Raw genomic sequence first — 26,625 nt, 5'->3', positions numbered from 1 at the left:
GCAGTTCGTGGTACAAGCCACCAAAAATTGTATAATGAATCGGGTTTTGTGCCCCTGAAAGAAAGGCGACGTCGTCATAAACTCTTGCTGTATTATAAAATTGTAAATCGTTTAACCCCAGCATATTTATATTCCAACTGCCTGTCTTGGTTTCCGATGTAAATCCTTACCACAGACGACGTCCTCTTGAACGTAAGGTTCCATTATGCAGAAGTGAGTTATGTAAATCTTCATTTTTTCCTTCAACGACAGCTTTGTGGAATAATCTTCCAGAAAATATACGACAAACGCAGTCAATTGGTGAATTTAAAAGATTTTTGATGAATGGAGATGTTGTTGTTCCACAGTATTATTATTTAGGCAACCGTAAGGCACAGGTATTTCACAGCAGGTTGAGATTAAATATGAGCGATTTGCAACAAGACCTTGTTAACCGACACCTCTCTGATAATTTAGAATGCACGTGTGGAGTACGCACGGAAGACGCTGAACACTTTTTGTTACATTGTCCAAAATTTAAAGAACATAGAACCATTTTATTCAATAGTCTACCAACGTACGCTCTGGATTGCAAAACACTTTTGTTTGGCAATACTGATTTAACTATATCTTTGAATACGAAAATATTTTCTGCTGTACAAGATTACGTTATGTCAACTGATCGCTTCGGCTGATATTATATTAACAGTGACAGCAATAGATGTAGCAAAGCATTCTCTCTCTCTCTCTCTCTCTCTCTCTCTCTCTCTCTCTCTCTCTCTCTCTCTCTCTCTCTCTCTCTCTCTCTCTCTCTCTCCCTCCTCTCTCTATCTCTCTCTCTCTCTCTCTCTCTCTCTCTCTCTCTCTCTCTCTCTCTCTCTCTCTCTCTCTCTCTCTCTCTCTCTTTATTTGTATAAAATATTATGAAATATTTTGAAAGAAAAGGGTTGAAGTTATCACTTGTTCGCCATGTCTTGTTATCAGAATGTGTATTGATTATTAGTTTTTGAACGTGTCCATAGGCAGTCTGCCTGTTAACGTTCTTAATGTTGTTACTGTATATAACATGTATACAAGAAATTAATAAAAACACGCTTAAACCAACGGCTTAACTTTGGTTAAGGTCACCTACAGAATTCTACATTTCCTGTTTCAGTTCATGATCTTCATGGGCTTATGCTGCACCTCTTTCTCACTCAGGCATAACAGGCAAAGCATAGGATATTTTTGTCCACTAGCACCTGAGATACATTTAGACAACAGTATAATCCCTGCGCGCCTCCAGGGTGTCTGAGTCAATGCACATCGATTTAGAATGTAGCAAAAAGTGAATCCCTCGTACTACACCAGGGCCTCGACATGTTCTGCTTGTTGACCTTACAGACAGAAGGAAAGGAGTAGTTTTTGTAGGAAGAAACGGAGCCTGTGCCACAGGTTCGTTTTATGCTTGATACAGGTCAACAACGCTCAATATGTACATTATGCATGTTAGTTAATTGTGTGTGTGTGTGTGTGTGTGTGTGTGTGTGTGTGTGTGTGTGTGTGTGTGTTTGTGTGTGTGTGTATTTCGCTGCTTGCAATCATTCCTCCATTAGCATAACGGTCGCCTCCTTTATGGAACATCAATAGCTTTGATAGATGTAGGTGTACTCAATCAAATATCATGCAGATTATTTGCTGTAAAGCTCCTCGCGGGGGTGTTCAATTTTCAAAACATCACCGAGTTTTCAACAAAATCACCTGCGGATGTCTTTGGCACACAACGTTTTCTTCATTATAGCTCACTTTGATGCGGGAGAAAAAGTTTATTAAAATTTTGCATTTGCCGAATGGAAACAGCTGTCCGGGCAGGCACTGGGAGCGCCTCTTCCTTTCCCCCAGTAATTAGAAGAAAATGAATTTTTTTTTTTAGCAACTAGCAATTAGTGATTCATGCAAACATATGCACTGGACGGGTGATTGTGATGTTTTTGCGACTCCAAACATGTTTACAGAAGGTATTACAAGCACACTTCTGAAACCATGCAAAGAGACCATTGAAACAGCCGACAAACTGACTTTGTAAAAAAGTATAAATCCGTTAGCGGCACGTGTAACCCAGAGAATGTTACTTCTACCGGTGGAAATCATACGAATTACTTAAATTAAAGTTTCTAAGTTGAAAAGGAGGCAAAAGTTGAAGGTAATGAATGGATTGGTCTTCGCATGGTAAGGCCATTGATGGAAATGAGAAGATAAGAATCTTCAAGTAAATTTGATTAGAAAGTACACAAGTTCCCAAGAAATATCAAGTTTTGAAATAGAATTGTGAGCTTCTATGTAACACTCTAGGCAGAGCACGGTTTGAAGTCATCATCCCCAAGCGCGAGCGGTTGTTTTTGCAACACGGGTATATTTGTAGAGTTTAAATCTTAGGAGACGGCCTCTTTGTGTGGGAATGCGAGCTTACTTCACTAGTGTCAGCTGGACTACATCAAATCTGCATAGCAACTTTGAATAGAAACATTGATGGGTACTTCAAAGAAAAGACGAGAGAAAATAACAAACTAACAAACAAACAAAAGAAAGATAAATTCTATTTTAATGACAACTTTAAGGAGCAAACTAATTAATTAATTTTTAAGCTTCTAAGCTGAAATGCACCCGGACTGAGTCAAAGATTGCTTGACCAAAATTATATTCTATTTGATTGAAAAATGAGGGCGTGTCGAAAGTGGCGCCTAAACTTTCACGAAAAGCTGGATATGACGTCATAAAAGTGATTTATCAAAAACACGGGGGGAAGGACAACAACGAGTGGGGATATCCTTTGGAAGAATTTGCATGTTATTGGCATGAAGATCCGTCCAGAATTTTTCTCGGAATCGCTCTACATTAACACACACACATACGCACGCACGCTAGCACGCACCACCACCATCACCACCACCACTGCATCGATTCCTGGTCCATGTTAAACATTTAGTCAAAACTTGACTAAATGTAAAGAAAAAAACAAAGAAAAAAAGAAGAAGAAGAAAAATAGGAAAGAAAACATCGATCCAGAAAATTTATGTTCAAGCACAGTGGAATGTCTATTCATAGCCTCATAAACTTTCTGGCGTCGAGTGTGAAACGAGTGAGACGGAAATAACTCTATTTAGAAAAGCTTAAGACTGGATAAAGAAGGAGTTAGGAAACATTGCCGTTTCAGACGCTTCAACCGATGACGGCTGATTATGATATGATTTGAAAATGACACTCAGACAGGCAGACGCAAAGTATTTTGGGGAGGGATTGGCATCTTACCCTCAGGGGATTCAAATATCAAAAAGTAAAGTTTGATGGAGTGTTTTCTGTGAACTTGTATACACGTTTGTAAACAACCAGAAATCACATTACGTTCAAATGATGGATTGGTGGACGCTGTGAACTTGTGCTCTCTCTCTCTCTCTCTCTCTCTCTGCATGCCATGTACCTGTGTGTGTGTGTGTGTGTGTGTGTGTGTGTGTGTGTGTGTGTGTGTGTGTGTGTGTGTGTGTTATGAGTCGCTCAGAAACGAATCGAGTTATATTTATCGAACACTTTAATAAGGGACCCAGGCTGAATAACTTTTTTGTCTCTCTTTGTCTCTCTCTGTCTGTGTTGACGTTCTGACCGGAAAACACCATTGACCAATGATCTATCATTCTCGACATGCATGTCACATTGAGTGCAACATGACACCTCTCTTGACAGCGTTTTGTGTTAAGTTGACACTGATTTTGCGAATCTCAAATCAAGTTTGACACAGCCAGCCAGCCAGACAGCCATAAACATACATCGACTGTGTGCTGTCATAAGGTCATTGACGCAACGCCAAACTTCCTCAACTCTGTGGAGTTTTTAAAAGCACATTGTGCTTTCGTCCTTGGCACCCTCCCTCGTCCCCATTCGCCAGACCAGGGATCTATATTTATAGGTCTTAGGAGAGTCTGTTTAATGTTCTACGCCATTTTTAGTTTTTGACCGTCCATTCCCTATGCAGGGGTACCTGCGATGTGGGGCCCCTCCGCAGAGAGGACCGTGGCATCTCCTGATAACAGACTGGTTCTGTTGGCCCTTGGTCTATTATTTGGCCAAATGATACCCGTCATGAAAGGACACCTGAAGCGTAGGGACAGTTTTGGCTCGCCCCAATGGTGTCCTTTCACCGCAGGTACCACTGTTACTCCATCCTCGCCAGCCAGTTGCCCCACAACGGTCATTGGAAGCAGAGCTGGGTCGGCGACCTGACCCAGAAGCACGCTGTTCGTGTGTCCATGCAAGTCTGCCCACAGATTTCCTCGCTTCTCTGTTTTGCCCGCCGGTGTGTATACAAAACAAAAACGTTTTGTGGACAGAGGCAGAAACCGGGGGTCTAGGTGACGTGATTGGCAACATTTAGCCGTCTGCTTTGCAACGAATCGCGAGCTAATGCCATAACCCCCTACTTCCTACACGCACATAGTTTAAAAATGCCCCCGTGATCTCTCTGTCTCGCCCCTTTCTCCCACCCTCCATTTTGTCTGCATCTTTTTTTCTATTCCATCTTCATCTCCTTCTCCAGTCCTCGTCCTCAGTTCTGTCTCGGGTCTTTTGAAAAGGTTAATTGTCCTGACAGCGTGTTACAGACGTCTGCGCGTGGTCAATGTCATTGAAGACAGGAAATAATTTTTTTTTAAATCCCCCGGTTTTTTGGGGTTTTTTTTTTTTTTTGGGGGGGGGAGGGGTAGCTCATTCTCTTTTCCTGGTTGTCCATCCTCCTTCCCTCTGTCCTTGTGGTCCTGGACTTCCGATACACTTTTGGACTTTGAGAGTTTTGTCAGTGATCAGATTTGTGACATCGATAGGAGGGCGCAGTGGCCTAGTGGATAAGATGCCTCTTAATCGGACGGTCGTGAGTTCAAATCCCGGCCGCGGCCGCCTGGTGGGTTAAGGGTGGAGATTTTTCCGATCTCCCAGGTCAACTTATGTGCAGATCTACTTGTGCCTTATCCCCCTTCGTGTGTACACGCAAGCACAAGACCAAGTGCGCACGGAAAAGATCCTGTAATCTATGTCAGAGTTCAGTGGGTTATAGAAACACGAAAATACCCAGCATGCTTCCCCCGAAAGCGGCGTATGGTTACCTGAATGGCGGGGTAAAAACGGTCATACACGTAAAAACCCACTCGTGCAAAAAGCATGAATGAACGTGGGAGTTTCAGCCAATGAACGAAGAAGAAGAAGTTACATCGATGTGTTGTCACGGGTGGACGAATCTTCCAAGAGTTAATATTCCCATATATATACAAGTTTAGGGTCATTGTAGAGACTTGATTGTTTTGTTAGTTACAGCGCGTCTTGGACTTTCGATAAGGATTATGGGATTTGTATGCCTTTTGGCGTTGCGATTTTTACACGTTCATTACGTGTACGTTTTTCTCGTAAATTTTCATTGCTTTGTAGAGAATACCAATCCGGCAATGCAGTTTTGCCACTGCTTGTGATAGTCTGTTCAGTTACTCAAGACGAAGTCAGTTTTGTTGGAATAAGTCAGTCAAGACAAAGATCATTACAACTATGTAATTATGTTGTGCAGTTCATAGGCTACTCATAAATGAGGGCACACACATATTGAATATTTACATACTACATTGTCGCTTACTTTTATCTCCTGGGTGGGTCAAACATATCGAATGACAGAAGCAAATCATCTTTCAATACGTAAGTCAGCTTCCAGACCTGTTTATCACTGATTTAGAAGCTCGTGTTTTGCCGTCTTCATTCGTGTTTCGAAAATATAGTCTGTTCAGTCGGTCCATGTTTTTCCGACAAGGCGAAGTGTTCAAGGCAAACCTTTGACGGGAGCAGTGGCCTTGTGGATAAGACATATCGGCCTCCTAATCGGAAGGTCGTGAGTTCAAATCCCGGCCGCGGCTGCCTGGTGGGTTAAGGGTGGATATTTTTCCGATCTCCTAGGTCAACTTGTGTGCAGACCTCGGTGGGTTACAGAAACACGAAAATACCCAGCATGCTTCCCCGGAAAGCGGCATATGGCTGCCTAAATGGCGGGGTAAAAACGGTCATACACGTAAAACCCCACTCGTGCAAAAGCATGAGTGAACGTGGGAGTTTCAGCCCATGAACGAAGAAGAAGAAGAAGAAGGCAAACCTTTAACCAATTAAACTGTTCACATGTTGCGCAGATTTGTCGACTGATGTTCTTGACCCAATCGATTGTCAAAAGAATTAAATGAATCTGTTTTTGATAAAGTCCAGGAATATATTATTTCAACTGGCCGACTTAGGGCAAAACGAATTTGAGTGCAGTATGCCCCATTCATTATAGATAATTTAAGTCTAAATTTAATTAAGAAGTTATAGCGATTGTTATTGGTGTATGCAATTGTGATGTATACTTATGACATTGTACTCTCTCTCTCTCTCTCTCTCTCTCTCTCTCTCTCTCTCTCTTTCTCTCTCCGCTTACTCCCTCTCTCTCTCCCTCTCCTTTCCTCTCTCTCTTTCCCTTTTATATTCTTTGTCCATTCTATTGTCGTGTCCTGTCTCCATTATGCCTTTGCTTTTTGTCAAATATGTATATATATATGATTAATAGGTACCATCGGAGCATGGGATGAATAAATTTAGTACATTTTCTAAACTAAACAAGAAGTTATATTGACAACTGAAGATCCTGACACCTTATTTTGGGTCTTGGACATTAACATAAAAAGTAAAAGAAACGAAACAAAAACAGAGGAACATACACAATTTAAGTTCAGTAACCAAGAGAAGACACTGATCAGCTTAACATTTTAAGTTCTGTGGTGCATGGTTACTGTCCATTAATCATGGGATTACTGATTGTCCTGTAATTGACAGCAACGCGGATTCAGGTTTTGGATGTCAACTGTTTTATTTCCGTTTTGTAAATCACACTGGATTGAATCTTCAATGAAAACGAAGTCAGACGTAACGGGGGTACAGGGTCACAGAAAGGGCGTTAATGAATGAGTCTCACTGCGGTATTGTGTGGAACGAGTGATGCTCAAACCAAAGAGCAAGAGTTGGCAACACACTTTCGTAGGTAAAGATAAAGTAAAGGAGACAGAGAGGGAGAGACGAAGCTAATAGGTTCAGACAATTGACTCGCAAGCAGTGTCACCTGTCCTCTTGTCTACCTGTGACTTTCTTACTTTCGCCAAAACCCGAGCACCTTCGGAGCAGACGACAGTGTCTCTTGGGGAAAAATAACGTCCTGTGTTTGGGGGTTTCAGACGCCTGCAGTGATTGGGCCAAGCGGATCACGTGACGGGGACGAGAGAGGACTGAGCGAAGACACCGCGTGGAGAGCGGTACACACACACGCTGAACAAAGGGAACACGCTACGCTTCGCTTTGAGAGGTGAAGCGTGCACAGGTTGTTTTTCGGATGGTGGTCAAGTTTAGCGGAGAAACTTGAGACTACTGTACTCTTTCGTCAGTGTCACACACGGAGGGATTTTTACGCCCAAATTGATTCGTCCATTGGGTGTTGAACAGAGGCCTGCAACATGTCGTAAGTAATCCTTTTTAATTTTTTTTCGGAAGTTCTTTTTTCTTCTTTTTATTTTCCCCAAAAAGTTTTTCTTGTCTTTTCACGAGTTCTTCGGTCTTTTTATGACTTCATTTTTTCACTTTTTGTCATTGCTGCATCAGTGCATGAATTGTTTTTGTTTTTTGCCTTGTTATTGTTTCTATTTTGTCTTCTTTGTTGTGCTATTTTATCATGTTTTTACTCACACTTTTTACGATAGGTATAAAAATGCATCATTTTGAGTGAAAGTTATATTTAACACTAAAACAGAGAATCACATTGTGAGAAAACTGATGAAACAGAAAGTTTGGATGGAGGCCTGTGACTTTATTTTGTTTGCTTTACATAATTTCACAACAAATGATTCGAAATATACACATATATATGCATTGACGACTTAGTACAGCGTTTCTGTCACTCATGAAAGCAGATAACAATCGTTTTTGAAATTCTGATATTGCCTGATTTAGCAACCATCTGTACGGGGTGGTTTGAGTGATGAAATAGACGTAACGTTGCTATGAGTGGTAGGCTTTACTACAGCTGCAGCTGTTAGTGTTAACATCACGTCATAACTCACATGCTCTTGATTTGACATGTGTGCAGCGATACGTTAACTGTTCACTCTCATTTTAATGACTGGTACTTGTGTGATGCCATTTTGACATGTCAAAAAATTGCGGTTTGGATTGTATTCATCACTACATCGGTATATGTCATGACATGTTTGTTGACCTTATGTGATGTGACCACTGTCACACTCACAGTGACAGTCAGCTATTCATTTTTATGACTCGGGAAGCTTGTCACATATCACTGTCAGTTTTGATGTCTTCCTCTTTCGGTAAACTCAACTCCCAGTCCCTGTTGACACTTCTGTGAGTTTATGGCTCGTGGCTGTGATTGCTGCGCTAATGTGCCCATCAAAAAAGAAGAAGAAAAGAACCACAAAAAAAGCCATTCTTTATCATGATCATGCAGGGCATTTCATGCACACGTCCGTTTTCTTCGTTGTAAACTCATATGTCGAGTTTTCAGCTTTGTCAGTAATAATAAGCCATAGATACACTTCAGTGTACCTGCCCCCCCCCCCCCCCCCCCCCACCCCCCCCCCCCCCCCCCCGGTGACCCTGCTTTCTCGGGCTTTCTCTGCAAGAGTAAATGCAACACCCCCGATTATATCTTATATTTAAGACTGGGTGGCTGAGTGGTAACGCACTTGCGCTCGGAAGCGAGAGGTTGCGAGTTCGACCCTGGGTCAGGGCGTTAGCAATTTTCTCCCCCCTTTCCTAACCTAGGTGGTGGGTTCAAGTGCTAGTCTTTCGGATGAGACGAAAAACCGAGGTCCCTTCGTGTACACTACATTGGGGTGTGCACGTTAAAGATCCCACGATTGACAAAAGGGGCTTTCCTGGCAAATTTGTATAGGCATAGATAAAAATGTCCACCAAAATACCCGTGTGACTTGGAATAATAGGCCGTGAAAAGTAGGATATGCGCCGAAATGGCTGCGATCTGCTGGCCGATGTGAATGCGTGATGTATTGTGTAAAAAAATTCCATCTCACACGGCACAAATAAATCCCTGCGCCTTGAATATGTGCGCGATATAAATAAATTGCATAAAATTAAAAAAAAAAAAATCCCTGCGCTTAGAACTGTACCCACGGAATACGCGCGATATAAGCCTCATATTGAATGGGGGGGGAGGGGGGGGGGGGGGTGTTGCACTATACCGTTTTGCCCCAACTGCTGAGTGAAAAATACCACGCTTCATCGTGAAAAAGGCAAATCCTGCAAACCCCGTGTATTGTTCTAAGCTACAGCTCTTTTTGCCCTGTCTCGCCTCGGACAGTGATGACATTTTCCTCCTGTCACAGTTTGACAAAACATATATCGCGCGTGGAAAGCCAACTGGGGCAAAAGGTCAGAGAGAGAGAGAGAGAGAGAGAGAGAGAGGCAGGAATCACCCGTCAGCTGCCCGATTATTTGGTAGCCTCATTACTATCTAGACTGTCATAGAGAGATTTAATGTACACGTCCGATAGGTGCATTGAGCGAGCAAACAGACATACACACTGACAGAGAGATTTGCTTCACTTGACTTTCATAGAGAGATTTAATTTACACGTCCGATAGGTACATTGAGCGAGCAAACAGACATACACACTGACAAAGAGATTTGCTTCACTTGACAGTTGTGCGCGGACGTTTTGTATCATCATCAAAATGGCTAAACGTTGAAATACCAACTTCAAGGGTTGGTGATTTAACCAAACATTTCAGTTGGATAGAGGTTTGAGGCTACATCTTTTCTTAAAACCTCAGTTTAACATGAGAGAGAGAGAGAGAGGCGATGGAATTTCATTTTACAAGGATAGAGGTCCAAGGCTACGGCTTTTCTTACAACCTGTCCTCCTAGAGAGAGAAACAGTCATTCAACCAGTCAGTGTGAACCCGATTCACCATGGCCAGCAGTGGGAAGCGGGGCAGAGGGTGAGAACCTTTTGTCCGGCGAGCCGTGCAGGCCATGTGTGAATAACACATGTGTGCATGTGGCGTGACGCCACGAGAGTCGAGTGGTGGCTGGCATGCTGTGTTGTGAGTGACCAGCTGAACGAATGATGTGGTGCAGTGGTAAGGGCATGTTCGAAGGGGCTAGTAGAACCCTATCACCTGTAGACTGAACAAGCCCTTTACTTTGATTGGATTAGAATCTTCTATTCTCCCCTTATTTGTTTTTTAATCATACCCATTTGGGGCTTCACCCCATATTACATGTTCCTAACGGCTTTGTTGTTCCTAACGGCCTTAAATTTCAATCATCGTATCTGACACTTTATCGAAAAAGATCGTATCGAGTGGACACTTTAGAGTTTAGATCGAGAGATTCAGAAACTCATGTCGTGTGTGTGTGTATAAATTGTCAAATATTCATATTTTTTTTTGGTAACACTCTTCCCTTTCCCAGACTCCAAGACTATTTCTGTGACCTTGCAAGCCAGATTAATGATCATGTTCTGTCACCGTTGTGTTTCTGAATTTTGTATCAACGATACAGAACCACACTTTTTTAAGCATTTCACACGCACGCACAGAATACAAGCAGACTCGCAAATACTTGCTCGTTCACACTTAAGAAAATACAGATCCAGACACACAATGGGAACGGGAAAGACACACGCGCTTGTTGTGAGATCTATCAGTCTCTATTAGTCTCTCTCTCTCTCTCTCTCTCTCTCTCTCTCTCTCTCTCTCTCTCTCTCTCTCTCTCTCTCTCTCTCAGTCTCTCTCTCTCTCTCTCTCTCTCTCTCTCTCTCTCTCTCTCTCTCTCTCTCTCTCTCTCTCTCTCTCTCTCTCTCTCTCTCTCTCTCTCTCTCTCTCTCTCTCTCTCTCTCTGAGAATTATCACACTGATGTTCATCAGCTCTATCACCGGCACGGTTGGCCTAGTGGTAAGGCGTCCGCCCCGTGAACGGGAGGTCGTGGGTTCGAACCCCGGCCGGGTCATACCTAAGACTTTAAAATTGGCAATCTAGTGGCTGCTCCGCCTGGCGTCTGGCATTATGGGGTTAGTGCTAGGACTGGTTGGTCCGGTGTCAGAATAATGTGATTGGGTGAGACATGAAGCCTGTGCTGCGACTTCTGTCTTGTGTGTGGCGCACGTTATATGTCAAAGCAGCACCGCCCTGATATGGCCCTTCGTAGTCGGCTGGGCGTTAAGCAAAAAAAAAAAAAAAAAAAAAAATCGGCTCTATCTCTTTGAATTACAAAATTTGAATTTGTATAAGCGAATTGGTGTCTCTTTTAGTTCGATTATTAATCTATTGAGGCATTCTGCTGCTTGATGTGGTTCTCATTATTTTAATGTTAACTGTCGGAGAACGTTAGCTTTGTTTGTACAGTCACAAGCTACAGGCTTTTGTCTCAGTCGGGCAAAGTTTACGGGACACCGAATGCCGTTCCTAGGTTCTGATGCGAGACAAAGGATACGACAGTTTGAGAAAGTTACTGACCGTCCGAAGTACGCGAAAGAACGTATCAAGTACACGAGTCGGGACCTTGCTACAGCCAATGAACACCCGCCCACCTCCGACCGCATTGGATCGTTAATTATCGACTATTGTTCTCTCAAGTCATTCAAAATCAAAATGTAAATTTTCACATAAATTATGAGGTTTGGTTAACTTTGTAGTCGAAGACAAAAATCAAATGCATACGTTTATTCGTGAACGTTTGTCCGTAGCATATGACCAGAGAAACGAAGGGAAGAAAGCGCTCTAAATGCATTTGACATGTGCAACAAGAGTAAAAGAGAGTTGTGCGGAACTTGACCAACGGAAATTTCTGACAAATCAGAACGTTATTTGGTAGCAGTAAATAAAAAACTTATTGGGAATTTGACATTTATTTCTGCAAACGCGTGGAAGTTTCATAACAAACAACAACTGAGGAGTGAGTTTATTTTGTCACTTTTGAGAATGCGATCGTGGCATTTGACAGACTGCTTTGCAATAAAGTGCTGCGAGTTTCAGGAAGTCACCAGGACATAAGAAATTCACGAAGTTGACGAAGTGATAAATTCATGACGTTGAGGAACTTAAAATGTAAGCCAAGGGTGTATCCTGGAACGAACTCGTGTTACGTCTGTTACTTTCTTGACGGCAGCATTTCCCTAAAATAGAAGCAGCTTTGGGATACAATTACCGTCCGATGTTAGCGACAGCATGGACAGAGACTAATGTTCGTGAGTCTCAGCTTAAAACAAACGTGCAACTCGGTTTCGGGTTTGTGTATGTTTGGCTGCCGGAATTTGCCAGTGGCCTCAAAAATGCGCGGAGTCGCGTGCAAAAACGCGTTTAAGAGTTTTCCGAGTTGATTCAACTAAAGACTGTTGATTTGGTCCAGAAAAAGACACTTTTATCATTAGTTTGAAACCATTAAAATGCGTAAAACTTTATGCTAGTTCTCACAATCCGAAAAAACCCGAAGCAGTTGGCAGGCCGAAACGACTCAAAATCCGCGACCGACAACTCGGTCAGCACAAGAAAAGACGCCGCAGCGTTAGCCTTGCTGTGACGTCACTCGAGGAACCCGATAAGGCACCAAGTAACTTAAGTATAGTTTCAGTTACATGAGAACTCATTCTAATCAGGGCCGGATCTGGGGGGGGGGGGGGGGTTCCTGGAGTTCCGGAACCCCCCCCCCCCCCCGGCCATCCAATGTACCTCTCAGAGGAAAAAAAAAGTGGACTTTGGACCCCTGCCTTCAGTTGGGAACCCCCCCCCCCCCCCCTCAAACGAACTTGGTCCGGCCCTGCTAATGAACAGATTTTGAGAGCCACAACCCAACAGCTGCCCTTTAAACCGCAATGTGATAAGAGTTTTATTGGTTTCCCCCTGAGATGAGCACGAATGATATGTACTGATAATAATGAGCAAGCTTTTCCCTTAAAGTTCTAAAAGTTGCAGTCTTTCCGGTGAAAACAGTTCTGTTCCCCTGAGATGAGCACGAATGATATGTACTGATAATAATGAGCAATCTTTTCCCTTAAAGTTCTAAAAGTTGCAGTCTTTCCGGTGAAAACAGTTCTGTTCCCCTGAGATGAGCACGAATGATATGTACTGATAATAATGAGCAATCTTTTCCCTTAAAGTTCTAAAAGTTGCAGTCTTTCCGGTGAAAACAGTTCTGTTTACTGATAATCTCAGATATGCCCAGGCTTTTTCCATAGGATCCTTCCACTCGGACACATACTGACATTTCTGACCGTTCTTGAAAGGGAACTTGCAGTATAAACAATGCGTCATAAGTTTGTCCGCCTATATAAAACAAAGAATTCATAGAGGTTAAAATATAAACAATACTAAACATGAACTTAGTTCGGATGTGAAGTAATACGATCAGTGTCACTTTTGAATGGTACATACATAGTTTGATAAGGCCCGGCGCTCACCTATGTTACGCCATCAGGACAGACGACGCACTGCAGATTATTGAGGTAATTTTTTTTCCCCAGCCCGCTACACGTTGCGTGAAAAGAAAACAGGCCAAGTACTCGTCATAATCCCTATCGCAGCAGGTAGTGTAGTGGCGACTGCGCAGATGTATTTTGCATGTGAGTCTTTTTGTGAAACTCACCGAAAGCAGTGCCGAAACAAACGACTCTCTGCAGTTTGAACTTACTGTAATGTTAGCACGTGCACAGTAGTCAACCAAGTATACTTACCAGTAGGCGTATCGTTTATCTCAATTTATTGTGTCCAGGATGTATACATAAATTATATGATAATGTATGAGTCGGATCTCTCAGGCGAACGATGAACTTATTCTCAAGACCTTAAAGGCACAGTAAGCCTCCCGTAAACCATCACAGAGCTCCCCGAGCGTCTACATACAGTACAAGCATACTTCCCTTTGAACGCTCACCGAACGGGAACATCCTGGCTGCTTTCTGTCGAGCGTGAGAAATTTTCAAAGAATTTATTTTCGTGGACTTGGTCCTTACAACAATGGCGCCTCGTTTTGGTGCTGGACGGCTGGAATAGGAATATTCAATACCGGAAATCACGCCCGGACAGTAAGCCTCCCGTAAACCATCACAGATACTGTCAGGCTTTCACACACAATACAAACACCCTTCTATTTTAACGCTCACCAAACGGGAACATCTTAGGTGCCCCACGTAAAGAGCGAGCAATTTTTAAAGAATTAATTTTGCAGATTGTCTCGAACACTTTTTGGACCCATCCTGAACTCAGGTCAAACATGAGTTACTTCCCTTCGGGTCTCATTCTATCGATGTAAACTGGCGATAGCCGTGAATCGATGATTATCAAAATGTTTTTGGACCGTGGTGCGTTTTTGCGCTAGACCTAACTTTTAAAATCTAAATAATAAATTGACAGCTTGTTACAGAAACATTCTTTAATCATAAAAGAATTCTTTTTTCATCAAGACAAGATCAGTACAATTCGAAGTTGTGAAAGTTTGAAAAAAGAAAAGCCCGGAAGCAGGGTCACGCAAGGGTCGTAGCAGACGACGGTAGTGCATATCGCCGTTCCTCTCAACAGTCAAAAGCCATCGCTAGAGTTCTTGTGAACCACAGCCGTTTGTTTCGTGCATAAAAACGTGCTATTGTAAATAAGCTCACATCGAGTCGCATTCAAATGACTAACTGACGACTACATTGTGAAAAAGGGAAACTGGATCACACGGGTTCACGATGGCTCAGGGGTAAGATAAACCACGCAAAAATAAATTCTTTGAAAATTGTTCGCTATTTACGGAGGGCACCTAGGATGTTCTCAATCGGTGAGTGTTTAAATGAAGGGGTGTTTGTACTGTGTGAAAAAGCCTGACAGTATCTGTGATGGTTTACGGGAGGCTTACTGTGCCTTTAAGTCTTGACAGATCTGGGACGAGCAGCATGCTTAAATGGGGTGCACTGATAAGTGGGACTGGTCATAAATCTCCAGACAGTGATAGGAAAGTAACTGAAGAGGGTTTGAGACGTTGAGCGAGTATTAAGGTTCAGAACCGAGAGAGAGAGAGAGAGAGAGAGAGAGAGAGAGAGAGAGAGAGAGAGAGAGAGAGAGAGAGAGAGAGAGAGAGAGAGAGAGAGAGAGAGAGAGAGAGAGAGAGAGAGAGAGAGAGAGAGAGAGAGAGAGAGGAGAGAGAGAGAGAGAGAGAGAGAGAGAGAGAGAGAGAGAGAGAGAGAGAGAGACACGCCCAGACTGGAAAAAAAGTGTTTGTTCAGTGTAACTTATCAAATTTACTTTACCACCTACTGTGATTTTACATGCGGTGCTGATTGATCTAATATACAAAGACACGTTACAATACCTACGCATGATCAAACTTGTTTGATTGGGGGATGTTTGTTTTCTCCGTATCTTCTTCTTCTTGTCGATCACTCAGAGTTATCTCCGTATTAATTTCAAGATATTTCCCATGCATTGGTTTTCAAGTTTAAAACTATGTTAGCGGTTGTTGTTTGGGGTGGAGCGGAGTAATTTTTGTTGAAACAAGATTGGGTAACATGAGACATTGATAATATCGCATTAACAAGTTTGATAATCTTATACATTACGTATCGCCTTATTGTTTTCACTTCTGAATCCTTCTTTGAAGCCAGGTGATGCTGAAGTCAAACCTGGGACATGTGTACCCTAACTCAAAATTCATGTGCATTTCCGTTTTCTTTTAATCATGGCGTTTTCAAGTAAATTTGTACTGTAAAAAGTGTAATGCTAATTTTTTTTTAAATGCCGTTTACAAGTTAATGTGTTAATGCTGTTTTCTTTATAAATGCCGTGAGTCGTACGCAGCTAACAAAGTCCTGTGAAAATCGTTTGATTTTGCACGTCTGCCAGTGACCGGTATGGAATGCTGCCACTTTGCCAATGGCTGAGTAGGTGCGCACTGTACCACTACCAGTTTATCATTATCAGTGCCACAGCCAAGATCATTTGCTAATGACTCTTGCCATTTGACTGGTAGTTGTTCACTGGAACTGGTGTATTATTGCTTCTTCTCCTGTGTGTTTGTGTGTCTCTGTCTGTCTGTCTGTCTGTCTGTCTGTCTGTCTGTCTCTCTCTCTCTGTCCCTCTCTGTTTCTCTCTCTCTCTTTCTGTCTCTGTCTCTCTCTCCCTCTCTCTCTCTCCCCCCCCCCCTCTCTCTCTCTCTCGTGTGACTGCTACAAATATCAGAAACCATTGTAAATACCGCCTATTTACATTCTCTTGTTCGAATTGTCGACTTATCTTGGTAGGAGTCGAACGTAAGGTTATCCTCACCAACACTTAGTGTCAAGGATAAGATTGCCGTGCATTGTGACGCGGTACACTCGCTCACAATCGAAGTAGTTCACTGCTTAGTAACCCTCTTGGCACTGCATAAATTTAAAAGTGTCCACCAAATATTGGTGTTAAGTGAGGCTGCTGTTTGTGTTTTAATTGCAAGTGGTCTCATGTCATGATAAGGCCTAAAAAAAAAATAGGTGTGGTTACGGTAACCCGACCTACCCTATTTTTAGGGGCCGACCCTATAACTTTTCATTACATTTGTCAAAAAAACACACAAAAAACAAGAAAACGAGTGCAGAAAACGCAATGAAAGCGAAAGCGCTCGAGTCGCACACTTATTTCCCTGTCAAGTAGGTTTAATTTGTACACATTAGAAAAAAAAGTTAAAAAAAAAAAAGTGATTGCCTACCTTCCTACCCTATTTTTTTTGGCTATGTTACCGTAACCACACCTTTTTTGAGTCACTTGAGAAAAAGTGACTCTATGTAATCGGTCAGTGTTAGTCTGTCCGGCCGGCCGGCCGGCCGTCCGTAGACACCACCTTAACGTTGGACTTTTCTCGGAAACTATCAAAGCGATCGGGCTCATATTTTGTTTAGTCGTGACCTCCAATGACCTCTACACTTTAACGATGGTTTCGTTGACCTTTGACCTTTTTCAAGGTCACAGGTCAGCGTCAAAGGAAAAATTAGACATTTTATATCTTTGACAAAGTTCATCGGATGTGATTGAAACTTTGTAGGATTATTCTTTACATCAAAGTATTTACATCTGTAGCCTTTTACGAACGTTATCAGAAAAACAAGGGAGATAACTAGCCTTTTCTGTTCGGCAACACACAACTTAACGTTGGGCTTTTCTCGGAAACTATAAAAGTGACCGGGCTCAAATTTTATGTGAACGTGACTCCCAGTGACCTCTACACTTTGACGTCTGCTTTGGTGACCTTTGACCTTTTTCAAGGTCACAGGTATGTCTTGAAGGAAAAAAATTGAAATATCATATCTCTGAAACTATTCATCGGATTTGATTCAAACTTTATAGGATTATTCTTTACATCAAATTATTTACATCTGTATTGTGTTGTGAATAGCAATTTCTTCCTGTCCATCTGATGCCTCATATAATATTCAGAACTGCGAAAGTGACTCGATCGAGCGTTTGCTCTTCTTGTTTTTTTTGGCCTAACCTTAGACACATTGGAAAGAAGAAAGCTTCAGCTTCGCAATGAAATTTGTCTGATTTTCAGTGATGCATGAATACATGTACAGAGTATAACAAGTCGCGTAAGGCGAAAATACAACATTTAGTCAAGCTGTCGAACTCACAGAATGAAACTGAACGCAATGCAAATTTTCAGCAAGACCGTATACTCGTAGCATCATCAGTCCACCGCTCGTGGCAAAGGCAGTGAAATTGACAAGAAGAGCGGGGTAGTAGTTGCGCTGAGAAGGATAGCACGCTTTTCTATACCTCTCTTCGTTTTAACTTTCTGAGCGTGTTTTTAATCCAAACATATATCTATATGTTTTTGTAATCAGGAACCGACAAGGAATAAAATGAAAGTGTTTTTAAATTGATTTCGAAAATTTTAATTTTGATCATAATTTGTATATTTTTAATTTTCAGAGCTTGTTTTTAATCCAAATATAACATATTTATATGTTTTTGGAATCAGAAAATGATGAAGAATAAGATGAACGTAAATTTGGATCGTTTTATAAAAAGAAATATTTTTTTTACAATGTTCAGATTTTTAATGACCAAAGTCATTAATTAATTTTTAAGCCACCAAGCTGAAATGCAATACCAAAGTCCGGCCTTCGTCGAAGATTGCTTGGCCAAAATTTCAATCAATTTGATTGAAGAATGAGGGTGTGACAGTGCCGCCTCAACTTTTACAAAAAGCCGGATATGACGTCATCAAAGGTATTTATCGAAAAAAAGAAAAAAAACATCCGGGGATATCATTCCCAGGAACTCTCATGTAAAATTTCATAAAGATCGGTCCAGTAGTTTGGTCTGAATCGCTCTACACACACACACGCACAGACACACACACACACACACACACACACACACACACACACACACACACATACACCACACACACACACACACACACACACCACGACCCTCGTCTCGATTCCCCCTCTATGTTAAAACATTTAGTCAAAACTTGACTAAATGTAAAAATGACGTATGACGCGAGCCACAATCGTTGATGATAATTAGTTTTAACGTCCTCTTAGAACCAATTGGATATCTTGGGACAGGTAGAGTTGATATGCTTTATGGGGGGACAGGACACTGGACAGACATGCAAACAGAGAACACATATGAACGTGTTATAGATCTGGAAGTCTGTTGTTGCGATATTTCAAAATGCGGATGGAAGTAAAGATTTTGTTGGGGTTGTTGCCATAGTGTACGCGAAATATAGTTGGAGTGGAGCGGTTTTGTAGGCTTATTTGCTTTTTATTTATGTAAAATATTTTTCAGACTTTTGGATAATGCCAAAATAATGTAATAAATAACTGGCTGAATAAGTAAATAAATACGTAACTAGAAACATAAAAAAAAAAAAAAAAATTATTTGCTAAAATAAAAATATATCAGAATGGGGAACTTAAGTACAGGTAGGAGGAGGGCGGTGTATGTGATTTAGCCTTGTTTGAATAGAGCTATATGATAGGTGTTGTAGGCGCTTTGGTTGTTGGGTGGGGGGGGGGGGGGGGGGTCGGTGGGTGGGAGAGAGGGTTGAGGGGGGGGGGGGGGGGGGGAGAGGGGATTAAATTTTTAAAACAGATGTCCTATTTCAGCCTTATGTATTGAGAGACACAGGGTGTATGCTGGCTTCCATTGAAGCGTGCAATGTTTATTATGGGGGCGAGGACGCCCCCATTCTATACGGATAGTTTAGAGGTTGACCATGGGCAGCGCCATTTTGTTGTGAAATACGTCATCAGTTTGTGTACACAGGAAGTTGTGACATCCGTCACCCTATGGGAGGGGTGACGTCAAAATTGTTCATCTGTAGAAAGTTGTGAAATCCGTCACCCTATGGGAGGGGTGACGTCAAAATTGGTCATCACAGAGTTTGTGTAACACAGGAAGTTGTGAAATACGTCACCCTATGGGAGGGGTGACGTCAAAATTGTTCAACAAAAACATGATAAGTCGCATTGTGCAGGGTCAACTGCAACAAACTCAAACCGAGCCATTCATTCCTAGCTGTATTTGAGTGACTTATATACCCGACATTTTTATTTCTTATTTTTAGCACAGGTGTAGGAAAAATCATGAACCAAAATGTTATTTATTTTCTAATTTAACATTTTTTTTACAAATATGACCATGGTCTTTTAAACATACAGTGACATTAAACATTGTTATGTTAAAAAAAAGAAAAAAGAAAAAAAGCTTTTGTGCACAAATCAGAAAATACATTGTACATTTTACCTACAGGCCAAACAGTGTCTGTTGGCGGCAAAGGGCCCAGCAAGTTGCTATTTTTAGATCGATTAAAAGTTGTCAAGAACAGGCGCTTACATTTGGATGTGTCCACTGATAGTAGGTTTGGTTGTGATCAATCAGAATGATGTAGGAATAAAAATGTATGACAGTTTGGTATGATGACATGTAATTCAAATATGCTGAAATGTAATATTATACATGATATAATATTATTATGGCTGTTGCCATGACCATGAACCCCAAGAAAGGTTTAATGTCATGTAAAATCAAAATACCAAAATCAAGCACCTACTAATCTGGTCTAGGGTGCGGCTTGGACCAAATATGGATGGACACGCAACTCGCTCAGCCAGCCAGCGCTGCGAGACTTACAGCGGCCAACTTCGCCGCGGCGCGCTCATTGGCTCAGCATTGAACTTGCGTGAAGGCCGATGCGCGTAGATTCCCAGAATGTTTACTTTCGGTTAGATTCTTCGACAGCATTCGCAGATGTGACTGCCGTTACAGAGGTGAGTAAAACTGACCATCGAAAGGAAAATAAGATTCATATTGGTAATACTAATAACATACTTGCACAAGCATGTATCTACCAAAACTGTATGGGAGCACATAGTTGGAAAGGCGTGGTGAAGCGATCAAATCGAATCGTCCGTCAGCACGCGGTGTTCTTCTGGAAAAGACCGAAACGACATGTGACGTCAGTCGTTCAGCCCGCGAGCGGTGGGATTGGGGGGGGGGGGGGGGGGTTCACATGGTTTGTTTGTTTCAGAACCACACCCATATACACACATTTCACATGTAAACCATTTGTCCGCCCCCTGTCGATATTTATCGACTAAGTTCCTTGTCTAAAAACTCATGGGGTTTCAGTTTGTGTTCGTTGACAAGGGTGTGTAGGTTGCGGAAATCTTGTTGGAGTAATTGGCAGCGGTCAAAGAGGTGTAAAAAAGATATTAGCTTTCCACATTCACAGAGACGGGGAAAGAACTTGTGAGCGCAACCATCCGTGCTCCAGCGGGAAAGCCACGATCGTGGCACATCGTGTCAAGAGGGTTGAGTCACTATTAAACACGTATAATAGAGGATAGTGGCCTACAATAAATAGTGCGGGGCTGATCGAGAGGGGTCTGCGGGGTACCAACCAGGGTTTAGTGGCAGAGTCGAGGCTTGATAGAATATTACTTATTAGGGCATGCTTGTACCAAAAGTGATGATTAAAAATATCACAATGAACACTGCTGAACTTCTGATATCACACACCGTTGGCAGGGCTGTGAATTTTGATATTACGCATTTTTTTTAACACGATGTGGAATTTCTCAATTCACGCACTATGATCGGGGCACTCTTTGACTTTTAGCCGAATATGATCATTATTTGTTCAGGTATCAGTTTCAGCAAGAAATATGTGCGTACATGAAAAAGGCACGTTGGCGTCAGCACTAGTCTTGCAAGCTGTACAGAATGGTTCAGTTCGAAGGACCCAAAGGTGGATTTAATTAAAGGTTTGTGGATCTATTCACTGAACCCTGTTGGATCTGTCAGCTTTTCCACCCGCCGACCCTTGAAATTGCATTGAATAGCAGCCAGTGATCCACACTTATGTGGCTGTCCAACATTGAACTTTTAAGAGTATTTTGCAATTTGCGAGGATTTTTGTTGCTGCTATTCGTTTGATTTAATTTGGTCTTACTGACGGTTTGCTGAAGTCAGACACAGCTTCCTTCTCTCTTCTGCCCTGTCTAGTTTATTTTACCCATACCGCGGCTCAAAGTCCAAACGAGACACACACTGCTACAGCTCATGATTATGTTACTTTGACATCTTGGACTGCAAAAGATGAGCGCACATTGCGTTGCTCGAGGCAATGATGTTAACATTGCCTTTGTAATGTTATGTTCAGTGTACACGACTGATCAAGATAGTGTAATCATATTCCAAGTTTGGGAGATCCTGATTATTTGTATGAATCAGCCTGGAGGACAGGGGTTTAATGATGCACTCCGCTATCAACCCCCATGTTTATTTTTAAATAATGTTTATTTTTCTCAGGGGACATCACTCAATAGAACATGTTATTGAGGCTTCTATAACGTGTTTCGCGTTTTGATGAAACGTAGTTTTTGTGTGTGTTCACTTCGCTGAACTTATTCAGGGAAAAGGTTGAACACACATCCATAGACATTGAACTATTCGCTTAAACTCGAACACATTCAGTGTGTGTGTATGCGTGTGTGTTTGTGTGTGTGTGTGTGTGTGTGTGTGTGTGTGTGTGTGTGTGTGTGTGTGTGTCTCTCTCTCTTTCTTTCCCTTTCTCTCTCTCTTTCTTTCTTTCTCTCCCTCTCTCTTTCTCCCCCTCTTTATCTCCCTCTTTATCTCCCTCTCTCTCTCTCCCCCTCTCTCCTCTCTCTCTCTCTCTCCCTCCCTCTCTCTCTCTCTCCCCCTCTCTCTCTCTCTCTCTCTCTCTCTCTCTCTCTCTCTCTCTCTCTCTCTCTCTCTCTCTCTCTCTCACCAAGGGGGAGGAGACCAGAGTTCATCTGACGCAACTTACCATTACCTACGTGGACGGAGTCTTAACCAGGCTGGTGATAGTGTGTGGATGACCAGAGTTGGATGCTGAAGATTAACAACTACCAGTCAGATCAGATTTCCGATATGATAAATGTACCTTTACATAGTGTAGTGTTAATTCTCTGGCCATGCAAAAGTCAGACGAGGATTAGAGCGATCTGACCTTTAGAGCTTAGAACTGCCAAATGTCAGTTTCGGATGAACGGCGAAGGGTCTGAATTGAACGTCTAAGTCAGTATGTCAAAGGAATGGGAAGCTACACGACGAAACCGTTGGAAGCTTGGACGGTTTGAATGTTATGGCCTAGAAAGGGTAAGGCCAGCCTTGGCAGTTCTGGTGTTACGGTGTGTATAATGGAAAAGTCAGCAGGGGCCTGAACGGGGCAAATGCCTATGTTTGTCTGGAATGACAAACTGAGAGACTCACGAGATTTGAACAGTTTGATTAAACTTTCACAGTTTGGAAACAACCAAGGCCACGAATGGCTTGGGCAGGTTGCGTGTCAATGTTCAGTTTGTGAACGACGAAGCCTGTTAAGCCCGTGAAGGTTTAGACACACAGCACACAAAAGCCAATGAATGTTTGGACTTTTCGCATATATATTTAAAGTTCATAAAGACCCTAGCCATTGAGGTATTGGACTGTTCGAATGCTAATAGGGAATGGCTGACGGTGGTGAAGTTAGTTTAGGCTTTGACAATATCACCGGCGTTCGCAAAGTCGGCAGATGCGTGAATCACGTAGTGGAAGGCGGGGTTGGTAGGGTATGCTTGCGGGAAATCGTACTTTTAGCAGGTCGCAGTGTTCCGCTGTACACGAACCGAACCTATCGGCATGGACGTTGACCGATACCACTCACGCGTGATCCCACGTGACAGCTGTAGGCAATAGATCATCTCAGCATGACCGTTAAGATGGCGTATCATGATTATGAGTGTAACACTGTAACCCTATCTTGTCACTGGAGATAATGACATTTGTATTGCCTGGGAGCAAGTTAGGGGGCTTTTGATTCTGACCTTTTCACGACGCCAACATCTACGCGACTACAGCCTCAGCAGCCCACGCCAGTAACTATTCCAAACAGGACGAAGATACTGAAACCTGACAAGCGAATTATGTTTAAGTTACTGTTCGAAACCAAATGTATGTAATTGCATAAATCAATGATGTTTTAAGTTTTACTGTGTGTGTGTGTGTGTGTGTGTGTGTGTGTGTGTGTGTGTGTGTGTGTGTGTGTGTGTGTGTGTGTTTTGACTAAATATTTTAACATCGAGGGGGAATCGAAACGAGGGTCGTGGTGTATGTGCGTGTGTGTGTGTGTGTGTGTGTGTGTCTGTGTGTGTGTGTAGAGCGATTCAAACTACTGGACCGATCTTTATGAAATTTGACATGAGAGTTCCTGGGTATGAAATCCCCGAACGTTTTTTTCATTTTTTTGATAAATGTCTTTGATGACGTCATATCCGGCTTTTCGTGAAAGTTGAGGCGGCACTGTCACGCCCTCATTTTTCAACCAAATTGGTTGAGATTTTGGTAAAGTAATCTTCGACGAAGCCCGGACTTCGGTATTGCATTTCAGCTTGGTGGCTTAAAAATTAATTAATGACTTTGGTCATTAAAAATCTGAACATTGTAAAAAAAAATAAAAATGTATAAAACGATCCACATTTACGTTTATCTTATTCTCCATCATTTGCTGATTCCAAAAACATATAAATATGTTATATTCGGATTAAAAACAAGCTCTGAAAATTAAATATATAAAAATTATTATCAAAATTAAATTGTCCAAATCAATTTAAAAACACTTTCATCTTATTCCTTGTCGGTTCCTGATTCCAAAAACATATAGATATGATATGTTTGGATTAAAAACACGCTCAGAAAGTTAAAACAAAGAGAGGTACAGAAAAGCGTGCTATCCTTCTTAGCGCAACTACTACCCCGCTCTTCTTGTCAATTTCACTGCCTTTGCCATGAGCGGTGGACTGATGATGCTACGAGTATACGGTCTTGCTGAAAAATGGCATTGCGTTCAGTTTCATTCTGTGAGTTCGACAGCTACTTGACTAAATATTGTATTTTCGCCTTACGCGACTTGTTACATTTAGTCAAGTTTTGACTAAATGTTTTAACATAGAGGGTGAATCGAGACGAGGGTCGTGGTGTGTGTGTGTGTGTGTGTGTGTGTGTGTGTGTGTGTGTGTGTGTGTGTGTGTGTCTGTCTGTGCGTGTGTGTGTCTGTCTGTGCGTGTGTGTGTCTGTCTGTGCGTGTGTGTGTGTAGAGCGATTCAGGCTAAACTACTGGACCGATCTTTATGAAATTTTACGTGAGAGTTCCTGGGAATGATATCCCCGGATGTTTATTTCATTTTTTCGATAAATGTCTTTGATGACGTCATATCCGGCTTTTTGTAAAAGTTGAGGCGGCACTGTCACACCCTCATTTTTTAATCAAATTGATTGACATTTTGGCTAAGCAATCTTCGACGAAGGCCGGACTTTGGTATTGCATTTTAGCTTGGTGGCTTAAAAATTAATTAATGACTTTGGTCATTAAAATTTTTTTATAAAACGATCGAAGTTTACGTTCATCTTATTCTTCATTTCCTGATTCCAAAAACATATGAATATGTTATATTTGGATTAAAAACAAGCTCTGAAAAAAAAAATTATGATCAAAATTAAATTTTCGAAATCAATTTAAAAACACTTTCATCTTATTCCTTGTCGGTTCCTGATTCCAAAAACATATAGATATGATATGTTTGGATTAAAAACACGCTCAGAAAGTTAAAACGAAGAGAGGTACAGAAAAGCGTGCTATCCTTCTCAGCGCAACTACTACCCCGCTCTTCTTGTCAATTTCACTGCCCTTGCCACGAGCGGTGGACTGACGATGCTACGAGTATACGGTCTTGCTGAAAAATTGCAGTGCGTTCAGTTTCATTCTGTGAGTTCGACAGCTTGACTAAATGTTGTATTTTCGCCTTACGCGACTTGTTTGGTACTACGTCCATTTACTACTTAATTTAATTTAAAGAATTGCAAATTGGGGTAGGAGGAGGCGGGGGGGGGGGGGGGGGGGGGGCTGGGGGGCAACTTGTGAACTGTTTTACGATGCGCACTTCATAACCTTTTTCGTGGACGTTTGAACATAATATGTTGAACAGAGTAATCAGTCATATCGCATACTGTGGTAGTTCGTCATCCACGTACATCCCTGGCGTGACAAAGGGATTGGAGGGAGGGAGGGGGAACACTATAGTGACAGTTTGGCAGTGTCGGGGAGTGGAATAGGGGATGGAGTTTGTGTGGGCGGAGGTCTAAAAAAAAAAACACACACAAAAACTCGAGAAGAACAAAAGGACGGGTATTGTTCTAACACAATGGCCGAATAATTAAAAGCTTATCTTTAGAGGGCATAATTATGTACTGTACATCATTGCAGGAGACTGGGCCATTTTTCCACTTTCGGGAAACGAAACTCAAATAACAAACAGATATAGATATATGTATATATATATGTACAAAAAGCCGCAGGGAGAAGTCATCACACTTTCCAAGGTTTGACAGACTATTCAGCTCTTTTTGTGTGTGCGCCTCTTGAACCTGATTCACTGAATACTCTGTTCTCTTCGTGTACCGGGTATCATGGTCTCCTGTCTGATGTATAGCCTATACATCAGACAGGAGACCATGATCAGAATCCAGAACATGCAGAATTCGTCTGCATTCCGATAGTAATTCCGACAATGGGACTGGGTGGCCGAGTGGTAACGTACTTGCGCTCGGAAGCGAGAGGTTGCGAGTTCGACCCTGGGTCAGGCTTTCCTAACCTAGGTGGTGGGTTCAAGTGCTAGTCTTTCGGATGAGACGAAAAACCGAGGTCCCTTCGTGTACACTACATTGGGGTGTGCACGTTAAAGATCCCACGATTGACAAAAGGGTCTTTCCTGGCAAAATTGTAAAGGCATAGATAAAAATGTCCACCAAAATACCCGTGTGACTTGGAATAATAGGCCGTGAAAAGTAGGATATGCGCCGAAATGGCTGCGATCTGCTGGCCGATGTGAATGCGTGATGTATTGTGTAAAAAATTCCATCTCACACGGCATAAATAAATCCCTGCGCCTTGAATATGTGCGCGATATAAATTGCATAAAATAAAAAAAAATAAAAATAAAATCCCTGCGCTTAGAACTGTACCCACGGAATACGCGCGATAT

General features: G+C 42.1%; 1 protein-coding gene across 3 annotated transcripts in view; it reads left to right on the top strand.

Annotated features, from left to right (window-relative positions):
• Positions 1 to 26,625, top strand: part of LOC138959465 (innexin unc-9-like) — a 78,374-nt gene that overhangs the window by 10,924 nt on the left and 40,825 nt on the right. For all 3 annotated transcript variants that reach the window (XM_070330964.1, XM_070330962.1, XM_070330963.1), the window contains one exon: positions 7,242 to 7,522. In XM_070330964.1, coding sequence (XP_070187065.1) covers positions 7,518 to 7,522 — 5 coding nt within the window. In that variant the 5' untranslated portion in view covers positions 7,242 to 7,517. The remainder of the gene's footprint in view (positions 1 to 7,241; positions 7,523 to 26,625) is intronic.

The sequence above is a fragment of the Littorina saxatilis genome, linkage group LG2, assembly GCF_037325665.1.
Source record: "Littorina saxatilis isolate snail1 linkage group LG2, US_GU_Lsax_2.0, whole genome shotgun sequence".
Taxonomy (NCBI): Eukaryota; Metazoa; Mollusca; class Gastropoda; order Littorinimorpha; family Littorinidae; genus Littorina; species Littorina saxatilis.
Note: the sequence above shows the minus strand (reverse complement) of the source record. Positions and strands in the feature narration are given on the sequence as shown.